Raw genomic sequence first — 25,892 nt, 5'->3', positions numbered from 1 at the left:
ATGGATCTGAAAATGTTCCTAGTCTTCACCGCATTTCTGCTTCACACTACCCTGGGCTTCCCTATTCAGGTGAGAGCAGTTCCATGCAGCCCTGCTCTTTCTTCTAATTGACATGTTCTTCCTGGAGTGAAGCTGTGGAAACCCATTTTGATAATTTTCCCACAAGAAAAATAGTAGTAATATAATGCTATATGAAGACAATCTATTACTCTAGCTCCTCTTTTTGACCTCGTTTTGATGCTATTGTTGCTGCATTTATGAGCTATGGAAAATTAACACCTTTTACCTATTGATTTTGCAGGACAACTCTGGAAACAGTACAGCAAGTAAGTAGGATTTCTATTGTATTTTAATTCTTGGCCATGTATCAAATCAATTACATAGCAGCAATCTTGAAGCTGGTCATTAGCTGATGCAAATAATGTAGTTTCAGTAATACTTTCAGATATGCAGTTTTTACTGGCTAGAAGTGTAACTACGGACATTATACTGCCAGAAATAAACATGCCACTACACTGCATGTATGAGGGACTTAGCAAGAGTATGGTTTTCTGTTTGCCTACTTAATAAGTTATGTATTTTGAAGAGAGTTGTTATTACAAATTTTATGGCTTCCCAATGTCTTTATGGAATGAGTAAAAAAAATCTGAAGTAGGGGGAAATTAAGATTCAAAAGCAGAGTTCAAAGCAGAGCTTCTTCAAGGTAGAAAAGGTTAAGGCTGTCTGTCAAGATTTCAATGATTCTAGTAGTGGTGACAAGATACAAGGGTCTGTCTGGGAGCAGCAGCAGCAGAACAAAAGATTTTAAGAAGAAGCTTTATGCTGCTCATACTTAGTGAGGAACAGGGAAGTTGAGGTAAGATCTGTACTATGGAGAGAACCCCCATGTTTTGTAGGTGCAGTTCTGTGCAGTGTAGTAGATCCTGAAATGAATGACAAGCTGATGTGTGACGCTGCCAGTGATGTAGTTACATATAGTTGTACAGCTGAAGCATGGGGCTGCCAAAGAGGCCTCAGGAAAGAGGAACAAAAGCAGAGCTGCAGCAGTGAAAGTACCTGCATGTCATCAGCAGTGTATGTGTTGTGGTAGACCAAATTGTTGAGCAATCAATTTTACTTATAATGTAGACAGGTGAGAGGTCTGAGTCAGAGCAGACTCAGAGCTGTGTGTCTAAGAGTGCCTCGTTCTGTAATCCTGGGCTGCACAATGTTGAGAAGAAGCTTTGACTTCACTGTGTCACAACACAGAAAAATGGAAAAGGTGTCACAAGGTTATAAAAGATGTATAGATTTGAATTTCACCAGCGCGTGGTAAATATAGGTGATAACACGTCAGACTAATTTGCTGCTGAGTGACAACTTTAGAGCACTTGAATGTACTAACTTTTATGTTTCCCAATTTGGTATCGGGCTGAATGCAGATGTGCTTTCACACAGACGTGCTCTACATGTGTGTACTTTCTGGGTGTGGTTTGTTAGGTTAATTCAGCTGTGCTTTGACAGGCTTGAAAATTACATTTTAACATTACATTTTGACACTTTTCCTTTAAACTGAACATTAGGAAAAAGCTCAGCCACTTGTTTGCCTCCTTACCTGCCTTGATGCAGCAACAAGAAAAAGGTACATCAGGTGTTGGAGAAAGCTTTGCGTTGTGCTGAGATAGAAAATGAATAGTATGGGCTTAACAGAACAGCTTTTGTCATTTTGAAAAATAGAATGGGGTCATTGCAGATTTCCAGCGAATGTCAATGGAAATAAAACTGTAGGTAGACCTTAACTACAACAAGAAACTGCCAAGTCAGGGGTGACGTGCTACAAAAGGGAGAGGCCTAAGAAAGAGTTGCTTGACATACTCAGAACAAGGTAGTGACTAATGAAAACTGAGCAATTCTTCTTTTGAGATGTCATTTATGGCATAGAAGCAAAGGGATGCAAAATTAATGTTCAGTAAATTTGAAGCCAGTGGAGGGACATGCTTGTTGGAACTCGAAGTGGCAGGGTTAATGGGCCAAACACATAGTGAGTTTTAATTTACCATTGTTACTGCTTTTTGTGCCATCTTTCAGTATCTACAGTGCAGGGAAAACTTGAACTGTAACATTTTGAAATCCGTATCACACCAGATTTCATTTGATGAGGCACATAGCAGATGCCTTCTATGATGTCTCACTTGAGCTTTAAAAAGGGGTCCTGGGCTGTATGTGCCTAGGAATCTGGTGCCTAATTTCCACTGACTTCGACTAGTCAATTATTCTAATTCCTCTTGTGTGCATGACTTTTGAATTTGGTCAACATATCTCAAAAATGCACTTTCCTGAATAATTTTTTAGATGCCATAGACCTCTCTGTTGCAGCTCCTGGGAAATGACTGAACTTTTGCATAATAAACAAAAGTTATCATAGTGGAGTTTCTTTAGCATGCAATTGAAGTAACAGTCTGAAAAGACAGATTTAAGAATTTTTGGCTCAATCAAAGCAATTCTTCTGCAGGTTCTAGACCTACTCTGAATAAGAGGAAGTCCCCCCTACATTTGGGCAATAACCACTTAGGTCAATGGAAGCTGTGAAAAGGAAAGGTGCTGCAAGATGTGACAGAGCTTGGCATCTTCCACATCTTCTGTTGAAAACACATGCTCAAAAAGTTAAGGATGGGCTTAGAGATATGAGAACTATTTGCATAAGTGCTCTCTGTGATGGTGTTGGGTAGAAAAACAATTGTGGTTTTAAATTTTGACAAATACAGGTGTGATTATTAACAACATGGAAGAGATTGCCAGAAAGGTGTGCGGCATATCCATCATACTTAAGAACAGGTCAAGCAAACTGTGTTCAGGAATAACATAGATAAAACTGCTTCTGCCTTAGGGAAAGCAGACAAACTGGATGACCTCTGGAGGACCTTTCAATTTCTGTACTCTTATGATGCTATAACAATGAAGTTTCTCTTCAGAAATATATATATCAGATTTTCCCTTATATGCTGGTATCTAGAAACTTGGCAGAAATAAGAAGATGACATGCTAGAAACACATGTTAGGATTCAGGATGGTTACAAGCTGCTGTCAGATGCATACTGAAGTCAAGATTATTTGCCTGGTGCTAAATTATAGCCTTCATCCCATTTTATAACTTTCCTCTTTGACACTGTGAAACCAGAGAGGATTGTTGAGCTGGTTAGCCTGCACCTGTTCCAGTGGAATCTGGGAACAAAACAAATTTTTGTCCCTAGTTTCCTTTGACATTTTTCACACTGAAGCTGAAAAATGCTTTGCTGATTCTTATACAGTTAATGACCAGGATTCTGTTCCTGAACATGGAACAGTTTCATAGATGTTTGTCTAAATCTCAATTGAATTTCTGTGCACATGCATCAGTTAGTGCAACCTCTTACCTCTCCAAGCAAGGGCACCTGCCAAAGGCATTCCCATGGCTGAGGAGACCTGTACTATTGAGACCTGTGCTGTGAAGTTGCATTCAGAATCTAATTTGCTCCTTTTGCTTGTCTTTTTCTTCCTTGCTTTTTGCAGCAACAGAACCTACTCAGGTGAGGACAACTAAATCAGCTCCTTTGTTAACTTTGGGGTCCAGCATTGACTTCAAGACTCATCTACTCATCCATATCCCCATCTGTGCAGGAAGTCTTCCCAGATCAACAATGTACCAGAGTGTGCAGTTCTCATCCCTATCTCATTTGTCGTTCCAAAATGCCCAAATATAGCCAAAATCCCAGGAAGCTTTTGCCTTCTTTGTGGTCATAGAGAAAACTCAGAACTGCTTTTTATTTCTACTAGGCAAAGGGAGTATAGCAATTTGTTTTGCTACTAACATGACCTCCACAGCTAGGTACCAGCCCCACAGTTCGGGACAAGTAGTAAATGCCATGGCCTTTCACCACTGTTGTGAGGTGATACTGGGAGGATTTCATCAGAGATTTCATCAGCCTTGTACTCTACCATCAGGGACATGAATGAAGCTAGAAGTTATGAAACTTGCTACATGCTTCAAATTGCATTTCCTGAATCTCCTATGCGAATTTCTTTTATGATATCCATATATGCAAAATACATCAAAGAAGAATATCTACCACACATGGTAGTACTTTTTTTACACATGGTACAGTAAATAAGACCTCAAGACTGCACTAGTGAAAGATGCACACAACAGTAGCCCAGACACTTTTGATCCTTTGCATGTTAATTTATTTCATATTTATGTTATACTGTTAATTGTGAGATAATACTCATGTTTCACCCTCCTAGGTTACTACAGAAGAAGATATATATGGTATGTATTATTACATCTAAATGTAAGTGTTTGCTAGGATATACTGATTGTTAGCTACCCAGTTACTCCAGAAAATAGCACTTGCTTAACACAAATTACTCTCAGGGAAGAAATTTTAAGAATGCATTAACCATAATAATTTATGCAAAGTAGAGTCTCTTGGTTGTGGCCAATTGCCCAGCCTTGCTAACAATCTCAGGTGTTAATTTTGCTAAAAATGGTTCTGCTTAGATAATATCCTGACTTAAGTCACTTCTGAAGGTTAAAGCAAGTGCAGAAGCCATCTGCCTGTGCTGTTTGTGGATGTCAAGACTCATAGCATGATGCTCAGATTCAGCTGATTTTACTTATGTGAGGCTCAGAAGTCCCTGATACTGGGCTTATCCGGGGACCTCAGTCTCAACCATGGAATAGGAATTCAGTCCTGATTTCATTGGCTTCAAGAGTTTTCAAGAAAAGTGTACCCAGCAGTAAGCAGCAGGAATGCTTTCCAACCATTTTTGCTCCTGATATGTTTGGGGGGTTGATTGTGATGTGTGCATGCAGAAGGAAAGCTGTGCTGTCTGAGCACACGGAGGGAGCCATGCAGACGAGGGGAATTGCCAGCTGGAATTGCCTGCTGTCCAAGCAGGACAAAACAGACTTAGAAGAGCTGAAGGACCATTCCTGTAAATGCAGTGACTAAAAAACAAAGGTAGAGAGAGAGAAAGATCGAAAAGGAATGGCTCTTGGGACTGGATTAATGCCGAAACAACCACTGCTGTTGGGAGGTTCACAAAATTGTGTCCCTGAGCAAATATCTACATGACTGAACACCATGCCAACACATAAATAGACTCCGTGAGTTTGACTGCATGACTGTGATTGGGGCCAGAGCAAAGGGAGTGCCTGGAAACTTGTCAGATTAAAAATCAGGATTCACTTTGCCCTTGGGAATGAGAAAGTGATTCTCTGTATTTTCTGAACAGAATCTCCATCACCTATAGAGACAGACTCTGAGGATGAAGTTATTTTTAACAGAATTCTGAAAGTTAACAAAGGTAATACCATCAAAGCCCTGCTTCTACTGGGTCTCTCTGATTGTTATTATTTTGGAGGGGGGCTGGGGGCTGGGGAGAGGGCAATGGGGGAGATACAATATCTTACCATAATCTGTGCAAACATTTTTTCCTATCTTGCTCATATAAATGTAAAAAACCCTCAGAAACTGGCCACAAATACTTTGTCTGTGTGGTCTGCTGAAGCCCTATGGTATCCTAAATCTATCTTGTCAATACTGAAGATGATACCAGATGTAGATGCAACTGAACTATGCAGGCAGCTTCTTCAGCTTTAGCTCTCAACATCTTGGTCCTTCTTTGGACATAAAAAGAGAACTTGGTTATATGGTTGTTTTATTATTTAACTACCTTTCTGTTGAATGAAAGTAATACGTGCATTCAGTCATCATATGACTTTGTAGTACAGACTCCTATATGGCCACTTCCAAGCTTCCTGCTCTAGACTTCCTGTTCCTTGATACTTCCAAACATATTTGCCACTTTTTATCAGCTTCTCTTTCTTGTATTTTCTCCCTCAGGGAGGGGAAAGTGTGGTCATTCATGAAGCATTACTCCTGTCTGTAGAAACGGACAGCAAACACTCCTACAGTTTTCTATAGACAACAAACACCCTTTTTTTGATTTGTCCCTCTGTTCTCTTGCCTTCCTGGGTTTTCTTATTTTCCTCCTGCCTTTGCCCAGCACCTTTCCTGGGCATTCACTCAGTGTGACAAGGTGGTGAAGAAATAGTACCAAAGTACAGCATTCCTCTTACTGCTTGAACTGCTTTCAGACCTACCTTGTCTTGCCTAAAACCCTACCCAAATGAGCTGGAGCTTCTCACCTGTCCTCTTAGCTAAGGACACTTCAGCAGAAGTAGGGAAGCAAATAATGTCCATCTAGTCCAACACTCCACTTCCAGTGTTGACCAGGAGCAGAAGCTTAGGAAAAATAAGCTTTCAGGAGGACACATAGAGTGACACTTTTCCAAGTGTGCCCTAGACAGCTCCCAGCAGTCTATGGCTCAGGTACTTCCACCCTTTTTTTCTCACCACAGACTGCTCTCGGTACTTGCAAGAAGGTGACATAGTCCCACAAAGGAGCCGCAGTGCCATCAACTGTCGCAATTGCTACTGGCCCCAGTCCAGCGATGGGATTGTTCGTGTTCCCTATGTCTTGGATCCTACTTATGGTGGGTGTAAATTTCCATGTAAATATTTTTATTTTTTTTAATGGACTTTATCCAATAAGCTTCAGACAGAAACCTGCTTCCAGTGGCTATAGTGATGAAATCTATTCTAAGGATTTATTTGTGCTATGCAAGCAGAGATTAATTTTAAATACAAAGACACAAACAGAAAAAAGAGATCAAATTTCCTTGAGTAGTTTGCATCCATAATATTTTGGGTCTGGTCTCCTGAAGACAACAATGAATACCTGCCTTTATGCCTATTGTGGTGTGGTTTGAATGGCCTACTTTTCAGTAGCAAAATAGCTTTCCATAGCTGCCTGCAAGTGCACAATCAGCAGCTAGAACAACAATCACCCCTATAATTTAAAACAAGTTGTTAAGAAAAAAAGGCTCCCACCTGAATCCATTTGGACACAGATCTGGATAAGGAGAATCTCATGCCAGGCTGTAATACCTTAAATGAAATTCATTAATGAGCAAGAAGCAACAAAGAGACTAGGCTAATGTTTGTGTCCCTCATTTACCCTGTTTTTGTGTACACGAGATTTTAATGGCACCTGTTATTATTCTCTGTGACCCCCAAAATTAACCTTTTCTTCTCCAGAGGAGAGCCACGTAAAAGGGATTCAGGAAGCTATGGCAGAATTCGAAACACTGACTTGTATTAACTTTGTGAAGCGCAAGACAGAACGTGATTACCTCAGCATTAAATCTGCTGATGGGTAAGTTCAAAGACAAATTAACAAGTTGTTTCTGTATTGCTTTTCAATTCTTCCCTACCCGCATCTCGTGTGACTTAGAGAGGAAAGAGGTGTTGATTTGGAGAAGAAACTATGTTTTATCACAGTGCAAGGTACCCTGCAAGTGCAAGGACCCAGCATTTACTTCAGTGAGTCAGCAGAGAAACTGAAGTGACTCAGACCATAGAAAAGCACCCTTAAGGTGTAGAACATACCTTAGCCTGTGTTTTCTGTGTGGTGTTTTATATATATACATATATGTATATATATACATTATATACATATATATATAATGCGTACTTGAACACAACATATAACAAGCTACTGTAGTTCTTGCAAAGGCAAAATCAATTCCAACTTATGAAACAAACACTTCTCTGAATCAGACATACAGTTGGTTGTCAAGGTCAGAATTTGAGTCTGTGAGAGAATTGTTTAACATCTGCCAGCTTTTAAGTGCTGTTCATCTTAGCTCCAGCTCTGATATAGGATTCCGTCATTTGGATTAAAAATGGTTATTTCTAGGGAGTTAAAATCCCTGAGTATAGAAGGTCAGCATGCAGGAGCCTTTGTGCTAATGAAGGTCTTCCAGGAAGCTTTAGTGATGACCATACTGGCTGTTGTTTTGTACAACATAGTCAGTTTTGCCTTTCTGTAGACATTGACTATCCCAGTGGACAGGAAGTAATCATTCCATTCCCACAACACATATGTGAAACAAGGTTCTCTGTAATGTCCCTTTGCCTGACAATAAAAATCCCATAAGTCTTCTGTTGGTGTTCAATGCCTCTCAGCTGCTGGTCCAACTATGGAAAAGTAGGAGGTGGACAGACTGTCTCTGTGATGAAAGGAGGCTGCATGTGGAAAGGAATAATTCAGCACGAACTGGACCATGCCCTGGGATTTTTGCATGAACATTCTCGAAGTGACAGGGATAAATATGTAAAGATCATGTGGGAGTACATCAGCCCAGGTAAGTACTTTTGATCTCCTCGGTGTAGATAGAGTAGATATGTCCTGCTGTTTCCAGCTTTTCCTTGCTCCCTGAAGGGAGTGGATAAGAAGCATACTCTAAGAACAGTATCTTATATTACAGCTGACAGACCAGACTTCAAGAAATTTGAAAACTCTAACAACCTGGGTCTTCCATATGACTATTCTTCAGTAATGCACTATGGCCCGTAAGTGTGACATTGCTTTTGTTGGAACTCAAATCTCACATTAGAACTAACTTGTAAAAACTCTGTCCTACTACTAATGGGGAATAGCTTCCCCATTTCCCCCTCTGAGAAAAACAGTGTAAGTCAGTTCAGATAAGCCATTCCCCATGATTAATTCACTATCCTTTAGCTTTCTTTAAGGAGTCATTCACAGCTGAGCACGTGGCAAAGGAGGGCATCTGCTTACTGCTGGACTTCCTAATCAAACTTATTTGAATAGCACTGTTAATCATAGCAACAACAAAGGAAGCAGCTTCAGAGTAGAGCTCCTCCTTTGCCACTTGAAGAAAAGGATTACATAGCCAAGAAGAGGTCTGCAAGCCATCAACCGCAGATAGGTTTTTTAGGGAGAGCTGTCTTTTTTCCTCTGTTACTCTACCACCTAATATACTGTGGTTCTAGGCTAAAAATAGTTTTCTGAGGTGATATTACACTACGGATCATTTAATCAGCAATCTCATTAGTGTTGTTTAATATTATCAGTCTAAGATCACAGTAAAGTTAATCTGTGCACAAATATAAATAAATTAATATAGAGGCAGCCAAAGGTTGTTTTATATTTTATTTTTTTCTATTATAAGAAGAGGCTGACTTACCCCTCCAATAATTTCTGTATTAGCATCCTCTTGTGGGACTTCAGAACCTTAAACACCTTCATAATGTATGTGACAGCAGTGCTATTACTCCCCAGCCACCATGTCTAGGGCTTGGAGGTTTGCTTGAATTTTCTTCAAGGATGAGTTTGGGATTAAGATAGTTTGTTATCCTTGGGTTATTCCGTATTTAATAAAATTTCAAGAACAATAGCAAAGGTAACTGATGAGCTCGTTTTAAATTTAGCTCTCCAAACAGCGTAGTTTGAGGGCCTTGTAGTACGAGGCAGCAAGCAGACATGTTTTGCAGGTTCCATTCTTCTTTCACAGGAAGAAGAATGCTGGAACATGCATCAAGAATTGGCCAGAAGAACAATCTGCTTCTCAGATGGGATTTAAGCAACTTGCATACAATTGTTGTTCTCCCTCTAAAGCATGTAGATTGTGCCATTAAATCCTGAAAGAAGTAATTTTACTTAAAGAACTTTAAACTTTACTTAAAGAACTTTTTTTTTTTTTTTTTTTCAGATACACATTCACTAATACCACTGGAAAAGCAACTATTGTACCAATCCCTGATGGAGCAGTACATATTGGACAGAGGCAGGGACTAAGCAACATGGACGTGGCCAAAATCAACAAGCTCTACAATTGCAGTAAGTGACTCAAAGCCATCCTTTCCTCTGAGGATACTCAGCTCATTGACAGAGGTGTTTGGGCAGTCTGCATTGGCAGCAGCTTCTCATCAAAGACTGTGAGACTACTCTCCTAAATCTATGGTACCCATTATGGTCACTCTGGGAGAGAATGCAATGGTGAAGCTGGAGGCATATTGTGATTAGTGAAATATTATTTTTTGCTTCCAAACTAAATCAAACACATTCATTGTTGGCATATGTGACTATTGCGGCACTGGCTTAACTGCATACCATGTCGTATGCTTCAGTGGAGTCATCAGGTTTGTTAGGGCTCAAGAGACAATGGTAAACCCCACAAAAAGTCAGATATCTTTGTCCCTCGTTGCAGTTTGTATTTAAGACCTGAGACAAACGAAAAGAGCTGTTACGCTCTTCTGAACTGAAACTGTTTCATGGTATCTTGAGCAGCTCTAGCCTAATAGTTTTCAAAAGTTTAAATTGTCATTCTAAATATGTATGTATTTTCTACTCCTTAATTTTAACCTCTACTTGAAGAAATTCTTTTATACAATCACAGAAATGTATTCAAAGGTAAAAAACATGACGAATAAAGTATTATCCCTTGCACAGAGGAAAACCCAAATCCTCCTCCTAAATTTAGAAGTTAAGTATTGCAGAGACACCATAATTTTTTGATTCTTCTAACACCACTTGACTTCCTTATATCAGTGGAAAACCATGTGACTAAATGTGACAAAATGAAACCTCTGACACTCTTTAGTGTACCAGTCCCTTGAAATGATGCTGCCATATCAGAAAACCAAGACTTTTACATCCTGAAGAGATTACAGTTTTAAGTGAGTAGAAGTTTCTGCAAGCCTGGTGCTGAACTAAACTTTGTTTCTCCCTCAGGTCGCTGTAGCACTATTCTCGATGCAGCATTTGGGTCACTGAAATCTGCCAACCACCCAAGAAATTACTCACATAATACCAACTGTGTCTGGCTTATCCGTACCCGATCGAGAAAGGTAATCATGAGTTAATAACGGTCTTGGAACATGGCTGGACTTATACCTTTCTTTGTTAAGCATTTTGCTCTTTATCTGCATAACAGTTGCCATATAACATCTTTTTCATGGGAGAGATTTCAAACTAGTCTGTACTTCTTTGTGTCCTTAAGCCAGGTACAGGCAAAAACACCTGCAGAATTGTGGTTTTGAAAAACTCCAATAGTTTTGAAAAACTCCAAGCAGTCTGAACATGGGAGCATTCAGTTAGAGGCCTGTTAGATCTGAATCCTGCATCTTCAGGGGATGAGAGGCAAGGCAGGGCAAGCAGTACCAGTTTGGGCTTGGCTACAGCTTGGATTCTGTCTGGTTTAAAGGGCACTCCATGAAAGAACTCTCATATGTGTGTATGAAAGGCTTGGTTTTTCTTCCCTTCCAGATTTCCCTGCATTTCCGTGCCTTTGAGCTGCAGAAAACCAGAGGCTGTCAGGGTGATTATGTCAAAGTTTATGATGGATCCAGCAAGTCTTCTACGGTTTTAATGGACAAAACCTGTGGATCAAAGATACCCACGGATGTAGTTGCTTCTAGCAATCTTATGCTCGTAGAGTTTGTCACAGATGGTGCTGGTACAGCTTCTGGTTTCCAAGCCACCTTTACTTCCGGTAGGTCTGAGAACAAAGAGAATGGTGGAGAAAGAAAAATAATCTATGTCAAGTCAACAGGTATTCTACCCTCCTCTTCACATGTCTTTTGGAAAAACACTGTTGAGGAAATGATATCTACAAGACCCATCACTTCCTGCCTTGCTTTTGATCTAATGGATCAGTCCTACACTAGTACCATTTATTCATTTAGAAAGATGGGGCCATGCTCAGGACAAATTGTCAGCCAGGTGATTCCCAGATTCCACAGTTCGCCTTGCCTTTCAGATACACACGGTTCCAAAGCATGCACCATTAAGGGTATGATCAGTTTAAACTTAAAGCTAGGGTTACTAGCACAGTAGGATGAGAACAAATCATAATGTAGTATTTAAATATATTGCTCTTCTGAAAAAAAAGATTTAATCAAACAGTTCAGAGGGCAAGAAAGATTTGTGGTAAGCCAGGTCACCCAGCCCAATGGCAAGAAAAGAGGCAGTATTTCCATAGTCAGGATCCATGGAACGTATTCACCTAAAACACATTCTTTTCAGTCCTGTTTAATTAATGACTAGTGTCACAAACATACAATTAAGTTACAACAGTAATGGTGACTCTTTGTAGTATCTATTTCTGTCAATTGTAGCTATGGAAGAAAAGAAAAAGAGGAAAAATCCCCATGCCACTTTTATGTGTCATTGACTACAAAATGATCCCAGTTTTTGGATAAAATGTGATTTAAATTTAACATACTTTAGAGATACTACTGTTTGTTCAGAGAGCTCTGAAAGCTAAATATTGTCTCATTTCACTTACAGTAAGGATCCAAAGAAAACCTAGCAGCCACAACTGACTTAATGGAGAAGAATCTATTCTGTGAATATTGAAATTATGCATTTCCAACTTTGCTCCTATCTTGGCTTGGATCAGTATGAAATTTAATTCTATTAAGAATCGAAGTCTTCACCTTCCTGAGAAAGTTTATTCCCCAAGCCATACAAATGTATGAATTCTATACATCTGGTATACTCCCCCTTTCATCTGCACAGTTAAGTTATTACCTCCTTCTATTTAACAATTTAATAAAAAGCTTCATAAAAAAAAGTTTCCATTTATATTTTCCAGTAGTCCCTTCCTGCCTCACACAATATCAATGTCGTCTTACTTCTTAGCACCCTTCATTCAGCCACAGAGGTATCTGTTAAGAATATCATAGAGATGTTCTCATAGGTTTAGACAGCTGAAGAGACCAGCTGTAACTTTACAAATTCATTTTCTATTCTCCGCAGTCTTCAGCATGAAAGAATGTCCTAGAAACAGCCTCTTTTCCTAGTCTAACATTCAAGTTTCCAAAAATGACATCTCTCTTAAATGATCCTGTTACATCCTTAAATCACAAGAAAGACAGACATGGTAAAGATGTTGCCATAAAGTATCGATACATCCTATTGCAGTTTTCATTGTACAGTTCTGGTAGGCAGGGGCCACCTAAGGGTGCTTTTTTATCCAGAAGCCATTTTTACTCCACAGACACAGTTAAGCCTGTGACAGGATAAGAGCTGAACTAGATAATGCTGCCAGAGTTCAAGCACTTCTTCAGTTCAGGGAAGAAATCTTTTGTGAGGCAAGAAACTAAACTTTCCTGTTCTGATCTCTCAAGGAAGACAGAGAGCTGTAAGATTGGCAGAGCCCCTGGAAAGCTCATTTCTTAGCCTTTGCATGTAATCACACTCTCAAAATGGCATACTCTTGTTGTTTTTTTTTTTTTCCTAACAGATCTGAGAGCAAAATAGGCCAATATTTTACTCTTGTAGAGGTAGTTAAACATATGACTAACCTTAGCATATAACACTTGCATGTGCAGGTCTGAAAAAAGGCAAATGCTTTTCCTGTTCTTATTCTGTAATGCTAGGAACCTTGGAACTTTTCTACAGAAATAGATTTCTAGAAAAGAACAGTGGGAAATTAACTTGAACCACAGAGTAAGGTTTATACAGCAAATTATTGATTTATTTTCTTTTGTTAAAGGAGGCACCAAAAAGAATGCATTTACAAGAGTCTGCTCAAAGCTTGCTCTGTGTTTATATTTGATGAAGGATTGGCCACTTCTTTAAAGTTCAATAAACCTTAATCCCATTGAAGATTGCTTCCTCATCCACAGTGACAAATGGCTGTGCAAATGCCTCTGAAGACAGCAATTTTCAGTCTGCTTTAGAACAGACATTTCTTTAGTTCTTAAGACAATGGAACATAGGTTCAGCTTCTACTTATTCTTAGCACTTACGTGTTGCTATCAACACATCATATAAGAAGTAGTCTTTCTGGAATATTGTTAAAAATGCAGTTCTAGAGAAAAAATATTTGACTGCTGTGATTCCCGAGCCCCTACAAAACAAAATGGAGGAAATAATACCGCAAAGCAAGAATCTACTGGTAGTTTGGTGAGGACAATTTTGTTATTTCTGATATAAATAATAAGGGCTGTTTTTTGTATGGAAATACAAAATGAAAACAAACAAAAAACATTGATCTCTATGAAACACTTAAGATACACATTTTTTGTGTATTTCAGTCAGGAGTGCACCTTCTAAAAGCAGAAGTCTCTCAGTTCTCTGTCAAAATATTTTTCAGAGTTTACTTACATGCCTTTTCAGTCTTGTGTTTCTCTTCTGAGATTTCTGCATGGGCCTCCATCATAATGTTTTATTTTTTATTTTTTTTTATAGTGACATCCCCACAGATACCTTTGTACACAGCTTTACAGATTTTTTTTTTTCGTGGCTTAAACAGGATCTGGCACCAAACTTCTGAAAAATGAATGCCAGAAAAGACAACATCTGCTTAAAGAAACCCTAGTACATGAAGGAGTTTGGAGAGTTTCCAAGGAAAAGTGCCCACTTACTGGCTTATTAGCTTTTATGAAAGCTTCATGGAGCAAAATCTCTTTCTCCTGTCAGGAGACAGGAGCTTCGTTGAGCATGGACAGTTGCAACTTGCAAGCAGGTAGTGTGCTATTTACCCCTCAAGATTTTATGGCAGTGGAATTTCAATGGCTTTCAAAGAGCTTTGGCTTGTAGGTAGAGATACTCACAAGGAAGCAAAGCTGTGTTCATAAGGCCAGCACTGAAGCTTCTCAGCACAATGATATGCTCCCCACATACTTTTTTTTTGACAAATTATAACTTTTGCAAGTTGACATTTTCATGATCAGGTTCAGAATACTCGTCCTACCCCAACCTGTAGGCAGAAGCCATCCTATTCAGAAGGATCATATCTCCACCTATGGCCATATAGCACTAGAGACACTGTGTGGCTCTCCTGAAGCTTTCTAGTTTTGGGGTTCTGCCACAGAGGGAGAAGCTGAGGCTTGTTTCAATGCTGGTCATTGATCAAAGCTAATTTGGGCATATGGAAAACTTCATATATGCAAAGTCCCCAAGGGATGGAACAGAATATCTCTTTTAGGACACCAGCTCTTCTCCCAAACTACATCCATAGCAATCCAGCCAGGCCAGTCCTTGCGTAGAGATTCTTAACAGAAATACAAAGATTGGCAGGAATGTTGTAGGGATGGAAGTGTGCACGTGTGAGAAAGCACTGAAAGAAGCAGCAGAACAAGGGTTACAAGAACATCCTGTATTGATAACAAGGGACACCATTCCCATGACACTGCTCCCACGACACTGCACCCAGGAGGATCATAGAGGAATGCGTTGTTTCTGGCATGACCACAGGGCCTACGCTCCATTCAGGTAACAGCACAGATGACTTGTCAGTGGAAGATCTCACGCCTTCCTGCCAGCAAGCTTGCAGCTACCAAACGTGCCATTCCTTTTCCTGTTACCCCAGCAGGAAAACGGACATATCCTTCCAGCAGTGACAAATGGGCTGCCTGAACACTAGGGACTTATGTGGGAAGGCACGGGGCTGCAACTCCCATGTTTGTTTCAGTGGTGTTTTTCCTTCGTGGTCTGAATTCCTCTTCACAAGGCACCAGGCAGATATGGGACAATTAGACTGTCACCTTCAATTCCAGGCCTTCCACACTGGGGTCTTTGCGTGCAGTCCTCAGGCACATGCAGGATGCCTGTACTGTGAAGCACCCTGCCACACTGCCCATGCTGGCAGTGACAACACAGCGTGTTGGATCCCATACCTACAACATCTCCTTTCTGTCCTGGAGCTTCTTCCCCATCCCGCTGCTTGTCTTCATTCTCCACACCCCTTCCCACTGAGCTCGCAGAAGAGTCTTCATAAAATGAGGAGATGCACAGAGGGAAAACAGATATTGCCTGAATTGGCCTGTTTTATATCTGTTTCTGGAAAATGGTAAAGCCAGTATCTGAAAGAATACTCTTTTCCTGATTTTTTTTTTAAATTTTTAATTATCATGTTTTCTTTGCTTTTACTTAAAGAAATCCCACACATTTTATTAAATTTTTTTCCTATTTCATTCCAGCTTTGGTAACATGAGACAAACCCATTTAATTTGGCATATTATATTGCACATTATATTTTAGCCACAGTTTTTCAGTGACTATTGTTTCTGAACTCTCAGACAGTAAGGAAGTTCATCTGTGTGTTTAGCATATAGAAACAATGACTAGTACTGTGCGGCCAAGAAGTGCTCCAATCCATGAATTACAGATGAAAAGTATTATACTATGGTATACTTCGTATTTATAAATAACTTCTTGGAGGAAGCATGGGAAAAAAACAACACATACATTTTAAAGTTACTACTCTATTTTAATTATTATATTTTATCATATATTCTATTTACTACTGTATAATTACAGTACCTTGACTAAACTGTGGCCCAATATTCAAAAGGCTATTCCAGTGAAACTGACAATGACAGTAAGAATTCTTTTCCTTCAAAAGGGTTTTCAAAAAAAAAAAAAAAAAAGAGCTGTAAATAGGAAAGGAAATTGCAATTCTGCATAGAAAAGATTATTTTAGAGAACACTTTTCTTTTTTAATAACTTCGAAATTTGGCTTTCTGGGTATTAGCAGACCAATGGATAAAATGTAAAATCCATTTTCTGTCTTTTGTGGGTGTTTGCAGACATAATAATAAAAGGAATATGGAGTAATGTACATACTCAAGATGTCACCTTGAACTAAAACTGTACAAAGTGTTACTTATATAGAGACACTAACACTACATAAATAGCTGTTTTCATAAAAAGATATAAGTAAAAATTAACCAACTATAGACATGCAAATCAATATGCAAACAAGACTTCCAAACTGAACACCACTTTTACAAGTAAAACTGAAGAAAAAAAAAATCCATTCAGTTGGGTTTTAGCATAGATGTAAAAATAGTCATTGTCTTCTTCACCCTTTTCATTTACACCAGACTGACGATATACCGGATGTCACTTGTTTCCCTGCAGGCTTCTGTCCTCTACAACTGATGCACTTTCCTCAGTAGCAAGCTGGTCTTTCTAACTGCTGCTCCTGTGCCAGTGCAGTTGACAGCTTCACTTTCCGTTGCACACTGTGTTTACAAGGTAAAATCCATCGTGAGATCAATGTAATTTCACTTCTGACTCAAGTTTCTGATTCATATTTGCTGTAACATTAACCACATGGTAAGCAATTTTAACCGTGTCTAAATGAGTCATATTGAAAACTACATAATTGTATGAAAACATTAACTGATGGTTTTTAAGCAGATTTAAAACCTTTTCCTAATATTTATCTCAGTCTTACAGGGCTGCTGACGGAAGTTCTTCACAATCTCTCAGGGCTCCCACCGACTCTGAGGCCACTTCTGGTGTTTCTGAACCTACCTTCATACACTGCCCTTACACCATTCTTCCCTCATCAGTCCTAAACCAAAATCTTCCAGTCTTAAACCAAATATTGCAGCCCATTTCATGCTCTTGTTTTAATTCTATCCATGTATCTCGCACACCAATCACTCCGGACTTCTTCACACCAGCCCTCCTTCCCACAGATGTTCGTCAGCAAGATCAAAAGGAGACAAAAAACAAAACAACACAAAACCCCGGAAACCAACCACAAACAGATAGATTTTAGGTGCCACTGTCCCACGATCGTTTCCTCTCACAGCAAGAAGCTGCGCGCCCGCCCTCCCCTCACACGCAGCGCCGTGGGCTGCTGCCCGCCTCAGGCAGCGCCTCTCACACACCTGGGACAACCGGGTTGGAAACGAACCCGTTTGGTTGGAAATAAACCCGTTTGGTTAGAAATGAACCCGTTTGGTTGGAAATAACGAACCGTGTGTTAACCCGACCGTTAACGGCCACCACAGCGGCACGCGCTCGGGGGCTGCTGTCCGTTAAACTCCCTCCTTAGCACAGCGCCATCTTGGAGAAGCGGCTGCTGCTGGGGGCAGGAGGGAGGGCATGAGCGGGGCTTGCAGGTTGAGGGAGCGAAGTTGTGAGGTAGAATGAAGAGGTTTTTGTTTGTTTTTGTTTAAATTCATTTATTACTTCAGTGAGGGCTTCAGTGTAAGAGTCAGGTTCTTGTCTGATTGTTAACGCCTCTCTCAGCTCGCTTTCCTAATGCGTGCTTCAGTCTGGACCGTTTCTTCTCCAAGTACATCAGTTATGCACCTATCAGAGTTTCTACAATCCAAGAGGTAGAAAGGGCAGCAGCAAGTGAGAACTTTTCAAACCGCTTTGGAAATGCTAGCTGAAAAATACCGCTAAGTCCCATAGAAACAACACTGCTCTTGTCTTGCAGGAAATGTCCTGACAATGTTTCCATTTAAATCAACTGTACAAGTTTTTTTTTTTTTAATGTTTTATGAACAACTTGTTGTGGATATTCATTATTCAAATTCTAGCATTAATTCAGGGTTGGTTAGGCGTCTAAGTAGTACGGTTTCTGCATCATAATTGAGTGACTTGTGCAGCTTCCCCACACATTTTCCATTTAAAGTGTGAATAATCACATTCAAGCATATATTTTGGACTATTTGTGCTTTCACATTTATTTTTGCAAGTTTATGTAAAGCTACATTTAAAAAAAAATCTAATAAATATTAGAGGATTTTTTTTCCATTGCTTACTGGTTGCTTACTATTTTCCATTGCTTACTACTTTTCATTGCTTACTAATTGCTTTTTGCTGCCCTAGATTTTCCGTGCAGTTTCAGCAGTTTCAGAGGAGTAAAGCCTTCTTTCAGTTCATCTTGAGAAGTTCCTGCGTTCTGAGAAGTGTTTGTACACTGCAGAGGGATCTTCATTCCAGTGAAGTCTGTTTATCCAGTGAAGCCCTGTGGGATACTTCCATGAACGGTATCTCAAGATGTCAGATTTTTTTCATATTCTTTCTAAAATGACATTCATCTCTCTTAAACCTAGGAATATATTGATTAAAATGAGGAATTTATGTACGTATGTATTTATATGTTGAATAGAAATAATTTTTCAAATCTGTAGATCATCTTCAGTTTCCTTTAAAGTCAGTGACAGACATACTTAATGCTTACTGAAATAAATGGCTATTCACATTGTGATATTTAAGCATTTAGCTCTAGTATGACTGTGCTTTTTTATTCCCTAGCTGTAATTTCTAGGTATCCTTCATTACAAGGGGTGCAAAGCAAATTTGGTAATATTGACCATGTGCAGAAGCTGTATTATCTACAACAATTTTCATAGTTTTGTAATAAGCTTCAGTTAAATCTGCAGATTGCTGGTGTCTGAAAAAACATTCGCTTTTGGTGGTTATAGGTGAGAAATGCAGAATACCAGGGAAGGTTTTTCACTGAAGTTACAGCAGAGCAATGCTGTGTAGGGATAAACATCTTGCCTCCTAGGTAATTAAATTCCTCATTGCTGGTCAGCATTGCTAGTTTAATCTGTCTCGGTGCAATTAAGAACCCTGTGTCTTCAGCGTAGGAATCAGACATTAGCAAGGACTTGGAGTTGTCATGCGGTGGAGAATCGCTAGAGAAAACAGAGGAAAGAATTTGGGGTAACTCAGTTACTGTGGGGATGGCAGAGCACTAGCACAAGTTGCTCAAAGAGGTTGTGGAGTCTCCCTGCTTGGAGATGTTCAAAAATAATCTGGACACAGTCCTGGGCAACTGGTTCTAATTGATCTGCTTGAGCAGGGGGTTGGACTAGATGGCCTCTGGAGGGCCCTGCCAACCTCAGCCATTCTGTGGTTCTGTGGGTGAAGGGGAGGGAGTGGCATGCTGAAGTAGGGAAAGAATCTGTGGTTGTACTTTAAACAGAAGATTATAGTGAAAGCATAACTAGGAGAGAGAAAGAAAGTTTAGGAGCTGAGGAAGGGCCTAAAGTATTTCAGGATACAGAGTAGTGTTCGGGAACTGAAAAATAATTTTCTTCCTGTAAAATATGGTTTGGAGTTATTGATTACCTCACATCTGAAATTTTGTCAGCAAAAGCATCAGAGAGTATTATCAGTGTTGTTGCAGAGTAGTCAAATGTTTTTTTTTATCCCTGATCAAAATCACTTCTTCCTCTGACATTGTCAATTGACATATTCACTGTCTCATCTTGTCATTCAGGGAGATTATGTCATTTTGATGAAAGAGCCATTTATGAATCTCACATACCTACAGGACAGCAGAGCATTTTGCCAAGCTGTTTTTGTCTCCATACAGATGCATTATTTCACTTCTTTCAGTTGGCTTAGTATTTATTTCATGACTGCAGGAGCAATTTTTCTCTGTAATGTGTTCTGTATGTAAGGTAGTTGTGTATTCGTCTCCTGGATGTTTAGAAATATACTAGTTGTTTCCTGATGACATCTACCTCTTCTTTTATTGGAGCTGGAACCATTCTTACTGAAAGGGTGCCATAATGTCTTCTGGGAGGAAGAGCAGCTGTCTCAAGCTCAACTTGGGCAAAACTGAAGTGGTACTGTCCAAAATACTCACTTTCCTCAGGAAACATTTTCCTTCCCAATTAGTCCAAAAGCCCAGGCTCTGAGCATTATTTCATGCAGCAGCCAACTTTAAAGGGCAGTAAGAGACATGGGGAAGAGGTACACAAGGAAGCACAGTCATCATCGTTCATATCTCAGATATTGTCTCCTCTGCCAGAACACTGGCATATTGACTGAATCACAGAGCTGATCACAAGTCTGCCATGGACGTCCAGAAAAGGAGCTATGGAAGCCACCAAAGCAAGTTATGCTCTCATAGACAGAGCTTTTTCTTTGTAAGGATATTCATAGCCCTTTTATTTGGTAGATATAAAATGATATGGCAGAAGTTTTTACTGGCATTTTTGATGGTTGGAATTTTCAGTATGAATCATTCTATGTCACCCCCCACACAATCATTTCCAAACAGCTTCTCCTCAGATGTTTGTCAAATTCCCTGACCACGTCTCATGCTCTTTATAGGAGCATTACAAGGAATTTCAAGCAATAGTCTTATGAAGAACTGACATCCAAGAACTGATTCTCCTGATACTAGAGATTAATCCATAATGCATGCTGCATCTGTAACTCGTTTATACAGCAGTGGATGCCTCTTTTTATTGTAGATTTATGCAACATTGGTCCCAGTTGATTGTTTTCTAGTGCTGATTCAAATTTTTTTTTTTTTGTATTTCAGTTTTAGATACTTTGCTACTTCTAAGGATTCATGCCACAACATGCTAGTTTTCAGAATTTGAGGGGTTTTTTGACGCACACCTATGACTCCATTTTTGTAATTCCATTTTTACGCATATCAGACATTCCCTGGCTTTTTGTTTCTCCATATGCAAGAAATACAAAGAGAAATGAGTTTCCTGGGTCATTTTGTCTAGACACAATCTCATCTGAACACTTGATGTTATTGGGCAGTTTGGGTTTGCTATCTGGGAGAGCAATTCTCACATTTCTCCAGGGGATGAGAAGATATTCCATACATTACCATCAGCCTCTGTGTGAGAAGCAAACTGATGTCAGAAAGAGAAACTGGTAGCTGAATTAGCACATCATATTAATGGTTATGCTGTTGAAAATGGTACATGCCATCTGATGAATGAAGACCAGCTATGTAGTAAGGTAAATCTACAAAAGAAAGCAACTAAAATATAAGGAGGTATTGGGTAGGATCATAGAATATCCTGAGTTGGAAGTGACCCACAAGGATCAATTACTTAATTAGTTACGTTTAACCTCTTAACTCTACCACTTCTTTTATCAGTATAGTGTACTCTAGAAGAAGCTCTGCAGGTTTTTTGTTGTTGTTGTTTTGTTTTGTTTTTGTTTGTTCGCTTTTTCCTGATAAGGTTTCCATTGGCTGAACAGATTATAAATCAAGAAAAAATCATTGAGATTAAAATAAAAGATGCAAAGAGCTGCAAGTAGCAGAAGTAGTACAAACAGTGAAAGAAGAAACTTAAAAGTGAGAATGAGAATGAGACATGCTACTTACCTCTTTACATCTGAATTGTATAACTTTCTTTGTTGTGGTTTTGTATATAGAATACCAGCCTGTCTGGTAGAGTTACATCTTCTGTTTTAGTGACTGATGTAATATTAAAAGAATGACACCCCAAGAAATCAGTATTTTACAAAGTTTAAAACAGATCTTGTTTCCACCGCTTACAGCTTAAATTCCTATCATTTTAACCAAAATACATGTAGGGTGTTTTACAGTGTTTACTGCCAGTTACTCTTTTTTAAATGACAACTCATGCAGTTATTGATGCTTGGCATGATCTGTAGAGGATTCATGGGAATCGTGCATGTTCATGGAACAGAAGAAGAGACCACCAACCACTGGCAATGAAACAGAAAGTTCTTTTTAGGTTATTAACTTTGCAGATTGCACCTATTCATTTGCTACATCTTAATTCTATCCTCTGGGCCTATAGCATGACATGTTGAGCAAAGGGCAAAAACATCCCCATTTCATTATGTGGCAGATGTCCACATTATATAGTTCAGTGCTCCATGGACGGAGAAGTAAAAGCTATGTATAAGTGCGACCTTCGGCGTGCATGGATGCTGCACACAAGTACAGTAATGCTAATCACCCAAGTAAAGCTGCAGTATCAGGGACTAGGTGAGTCAGCAAAGCTTCTGCAAAGAGAACAGCAGGCACAACAGTTGCTAAGATACCAAGGTTGCAACAAAAAAAGTAATACAAAGTGAGTTTCCTTATTAATAACTTTCTGCAGCATGTGTGTAGTAACAGCGGCATGCAGAAAAAACAATGGACATGTAGAGCGAGTTCGGTCATATGATGGAGTAGAGCAGGGCCATAAGTGGGACTTCTGAGGCTCATCCTGCTGGAAAAACTCGGCAGCAGCAGGTGGTTAATAAAGAGCTATTACATGTTCATTTTGGTTTTGTTGTGAATGTGGCTGATGGCTTGAATTTTGCTGGAAAATATGGGTTTTATCAGGTACAATATCTGAATGCTAGCATCTGTGTACTGGAAACCGTCTTAAGCTCATTAATCCATGACTAGGACTTGCCTTAACATTTGGATTTACTGAAAAGATGCTTGTTCTCATTGACTGGAAAGTGATATATGATTTCAGTTCAGGAACCACTTTTTAGCTGCAGACATTGTCATTTGCATTTGAAAATAATGTTGTAAATAACACTGTACTTTATGAGCTGATACGTAATATTTTTTAAGTAATTGAGAAGTTGGGAAATCTGCCTACTATCCTCAAGCAAGCTACTCCTGCTTAAAATATATATATATATTTTGTTTGTTTGTTTGTTTGTTTTTGTTGTTTTGTTTTGATTGTTTGTTTTTCCAGTTCCAGGGTGTGGAGAGAGATTTATTTTTCTTTAGATGGCTAGTACAGACTATATGGATAGTAAAAATACGTCTCGCTTTTCAAGAAGAAAATGATTACTAAAGGTCTGAGGTCTTGAAAAAACAACTAAGATTGTCCAGATGTTTAGGTTCTCTGACTCGACTTGCATTGTGTTTGCATTGATTCTGACATAAATGCCAAGCGTAGAACAAGTGGTTTTATTCAAACTAGCCACTTAACATTTGAGACTTACTGTAATGCTGACTTTTAAAATGGGTGATGCTTTAATTGCATTACAATTTTTAAAGAGCATAATGAAAGCCTTAAGCAAGTTCTGCAGAGCAAGAGTGAGATACTTACCCCTGAGCTTTAAATTCTCAAACTTGCCTAAGAGAAAGTGCACAAGAGGTTGAACAAATAGGTCTTTGTTACCAATAGAAGTATATGGAAGTAGAAAACACGGAATATACAGAATTGGGTGTGGAGGGGGCGCAGAGTGCAGCAGAGAAAACAGAGAAAAATGAGGGTTCTGGGAAAAGGAACATGGATTAGAGAAAAAGCTGAGCATCCCTGGACTAGCAGTGCAGTTGTTAATTATTTATGGTGAATTGCAGATTAGCTGTGCTGGGGATTCAGAGACAACACTGCAGACTCTGTGAGGAGCCAACACAGGTCTTTAGAGTTTATTAGCTTAGATACATTGTGGTGCAAACACAGCTGTGGAATGGCCGTGGCCAGTTTAGCAGATGATGAAAATTTTGCAAGACCTTATTTTTCCTAAAGTGCAATCTAGAAAAACTTGCTTGGATTTGCTGTTGTTCCTTACAGTTATATTCAGGGAAATAAGGCTTTTGGCATATTCTTAGTAATATACTGTATCGCTCCCGAGAAGGTTGGTCTGTCACAAGCTGCTTTTGCTGCTGTTTATAAATCAGTCTTTTTGAGAAGAAAAACTGTTACCAAATAAAACAAATTTGAATGTGGGAATGACTTTTTAGCCTTACCTTCGGTTCACACAAAGAAAAATCTTTTCTGCCTGTCCTGAATAAGTAATTTTCTTTCTTGTGGAAGTGATCTTGTGCTGAATATAGGGTAGAAAGAGAACCCTGTAAAAAACAAAAATCAAAAAAAAAAATCAAGAAGAGAGAAATTGACCTGAAACCGAACTGTGCAAGGGAGAAACAAATCAAGTCAATCTGTTAGATGTCAAAGAAAAGTCAGGACTTTGACGGAGTCAGTGGTTAATGTATGTCTTCAGTGTTGTTGTTCAGCTAGGAAAAACAGAACTTGAGCAATAAGCATTTTTACATAAAAGGAAGGCTGGAAGGCTTGAAATTTTTATGGTCTTTACAAAAGCAGTTGTGTGCTTGCTGTAGCTATTCTACTTTGCTCTTACAACTGAGATGTAAAGGGATCAATCTGAAGCGCATACTCAACCTGATAATTGAACTCATTATTTTTCTTTTCAGCAATAAATCTCTAGACTGTATCTGACAAATAAATTGTACAAATCCCTGTAATCCAAGGGTCTGAAGGACTTCATGACCCTTCATCTAGTGTCTTTAGCTCACAGTGTAACATTCTGTATTCCTGAGTTTACTGACTTATCAGGACAAGTAGCTTGTGCCTCTGTGACAGCAGAATGATTCTTCAGCTTGTTCTAGTATCCTAAGGGTTTACGTCTAACTCCATAAGTAATTTACACATAACACAAGCAGTAAATACTCCCATTTTCTCCCATTTACTGCCCTATTGCTCAGTCCTACATGTCATATTAGCTTTATCCATTTCTGTCCTTTTCCTCTGTCTTCATGTGATCACATCCCTAAGTCTTTCCAGCTAACACTCCTCATTTCTTTTGGTGCAGACAGTCCACGTTATGTATAGCTCCATATACCACCACTAACAGTTGGACTAAGATTGGCTCATTTAACTTCTATCTGTACCAAATCCTAAGTTGTTTATTCCAGGCTATTTTTGTCTTCCCTAACACCGATTCTTCCTTTATTCCTTATTACCTAATGTGCTTTCTTTAAACAGGTAGGATACAAGTCTGTTAGAACATATAAGACTAGCATCAGACTGAGATTGTTCCATGTTAAGAGGCAACCACATGTCTCTTTCTGGAGCAGAAGTTCAAATAAACTTTTTTTTTGACCAGGTTTCAAAATGTAATAATAGGCTAATAGTCTATTTTGTAGTACTAGAAATAAGCTCACAGGAAGTGCAGTTGTAGTGAATTTGCCATGTATAGACACAGTTTACCTTTGAATAGTTTGAAGTTTTGCCTTGTTTAGCCTTTTTGCGTCCAAGTGAAGGTGGTACAAACAAATGAGCAATCATGATGTACTGTCCACGCTGTGATGATGCTATATGGAGAAGTTTCCAGAGAGCGGTTTCCCACAAGCTTACTGAGTTTGAAATGACATCAAGGATAAAACCCTGCAGATGGCAGTAGTGCTTTATAGTTCAACACCACAGCACAGCATTTGGTATAGTCTGAGGCAGAATCCCATACTGAAGACACTTACTGATTTCCAGAGACTATTACGGTGGCATGTTTTGCTAAGTAGTCAGCATATTACCGATGCTTATTTATTTATTTATTTTAGTTTAAAGAGGAAAATTGTAATAGTTCTCAAGTTGCAGAAGGGTGGTTTTGCACCTTGTGGAATCTCTCTGAGTTCACGATGCAGACATCTACCTCTGTTTTTGAGGTGGGGATTTTTTGTGTGTTTTGCTTTTTTCCAAAATGTTTTGTATCTTTCAGGTTTGCAGCAGGAATTTGACCTAGCTGGCTTGGAGTAG

At 39.2% G+C, this 25,892-nt stretch overlaps 1 protein-coding gene across 1 annotated transcript; it reads left to right on the top strand.

The window, feature by feature from the left end:
• Positions 1 to 25,892, top strand: LOC118249868 (astacin-like metalloendopeptidase). The gene is made up of 13 exons (XM_050710824.1): positions 1 to 69; positions 302 to 326; positions 3,529 to 3,545; positions 4,261 to 4,285; positions 5,254 to 5,325; positions 6,383 to 6,517; positions 7,122 to 7,239; positions 8,052 to 8,230; positions 8,354 to 8,438; positions 9,599 to 9,726; positions 10,621 to 10,736; positions 11,155 to 11,380; positions 25,855 to 25,892. Exons 1-13 carry the CDS (start codon positions 1 to 3, stop codon positions 25,890 to 25,892), a joined length of 1,233 nt encoding a protein of 410 aa, XP_050566781.1.

Source organism: Cygnus atratus, chromosome 5 (assembly GCF_013377495.2).
Source record: "Cygnus atratus isolate AKBS03 ecotype Queensland, Australia chromosome 5, CAtr_DNAZoo_HiC_assembly, whole genome shotgun sequence".
Classification (NCBI taxonomy): Eukaryota; Metazoa; Chordata; class Aves; order Anseriformes; family Anatidae; genus Cygnus; species Cygnus atratus.
This window is presented reverse-complemented; position numbering and strand designations above follow the sequence as displayed.

Excerpts from the sequence above, each read along its gene's own strand:
- LOC118249868 (XM_050710824.1), top strand. The coding sequence starts at position 1 with ATGGATCTGAAAATGTTCCTAGTCTTCACCGCATTTCTGCTTCACACT. Across the intron at positions 6,518-7,121 it reads TGTCTTGGATCCTACTTATG|AGGAGAGCCACGTAAAAGGG; the intron begins GTGGGTGTAAAT and ends TTTCTTCTCCAG. Across the intron at positions 9,727-10,620 it reads CAACAAGCTCTACAATTGCA|GTCGCTGTAGCACTATTCTC; the intron begins GTAAGTGACTCA and ends TTTCTCCCTCAG.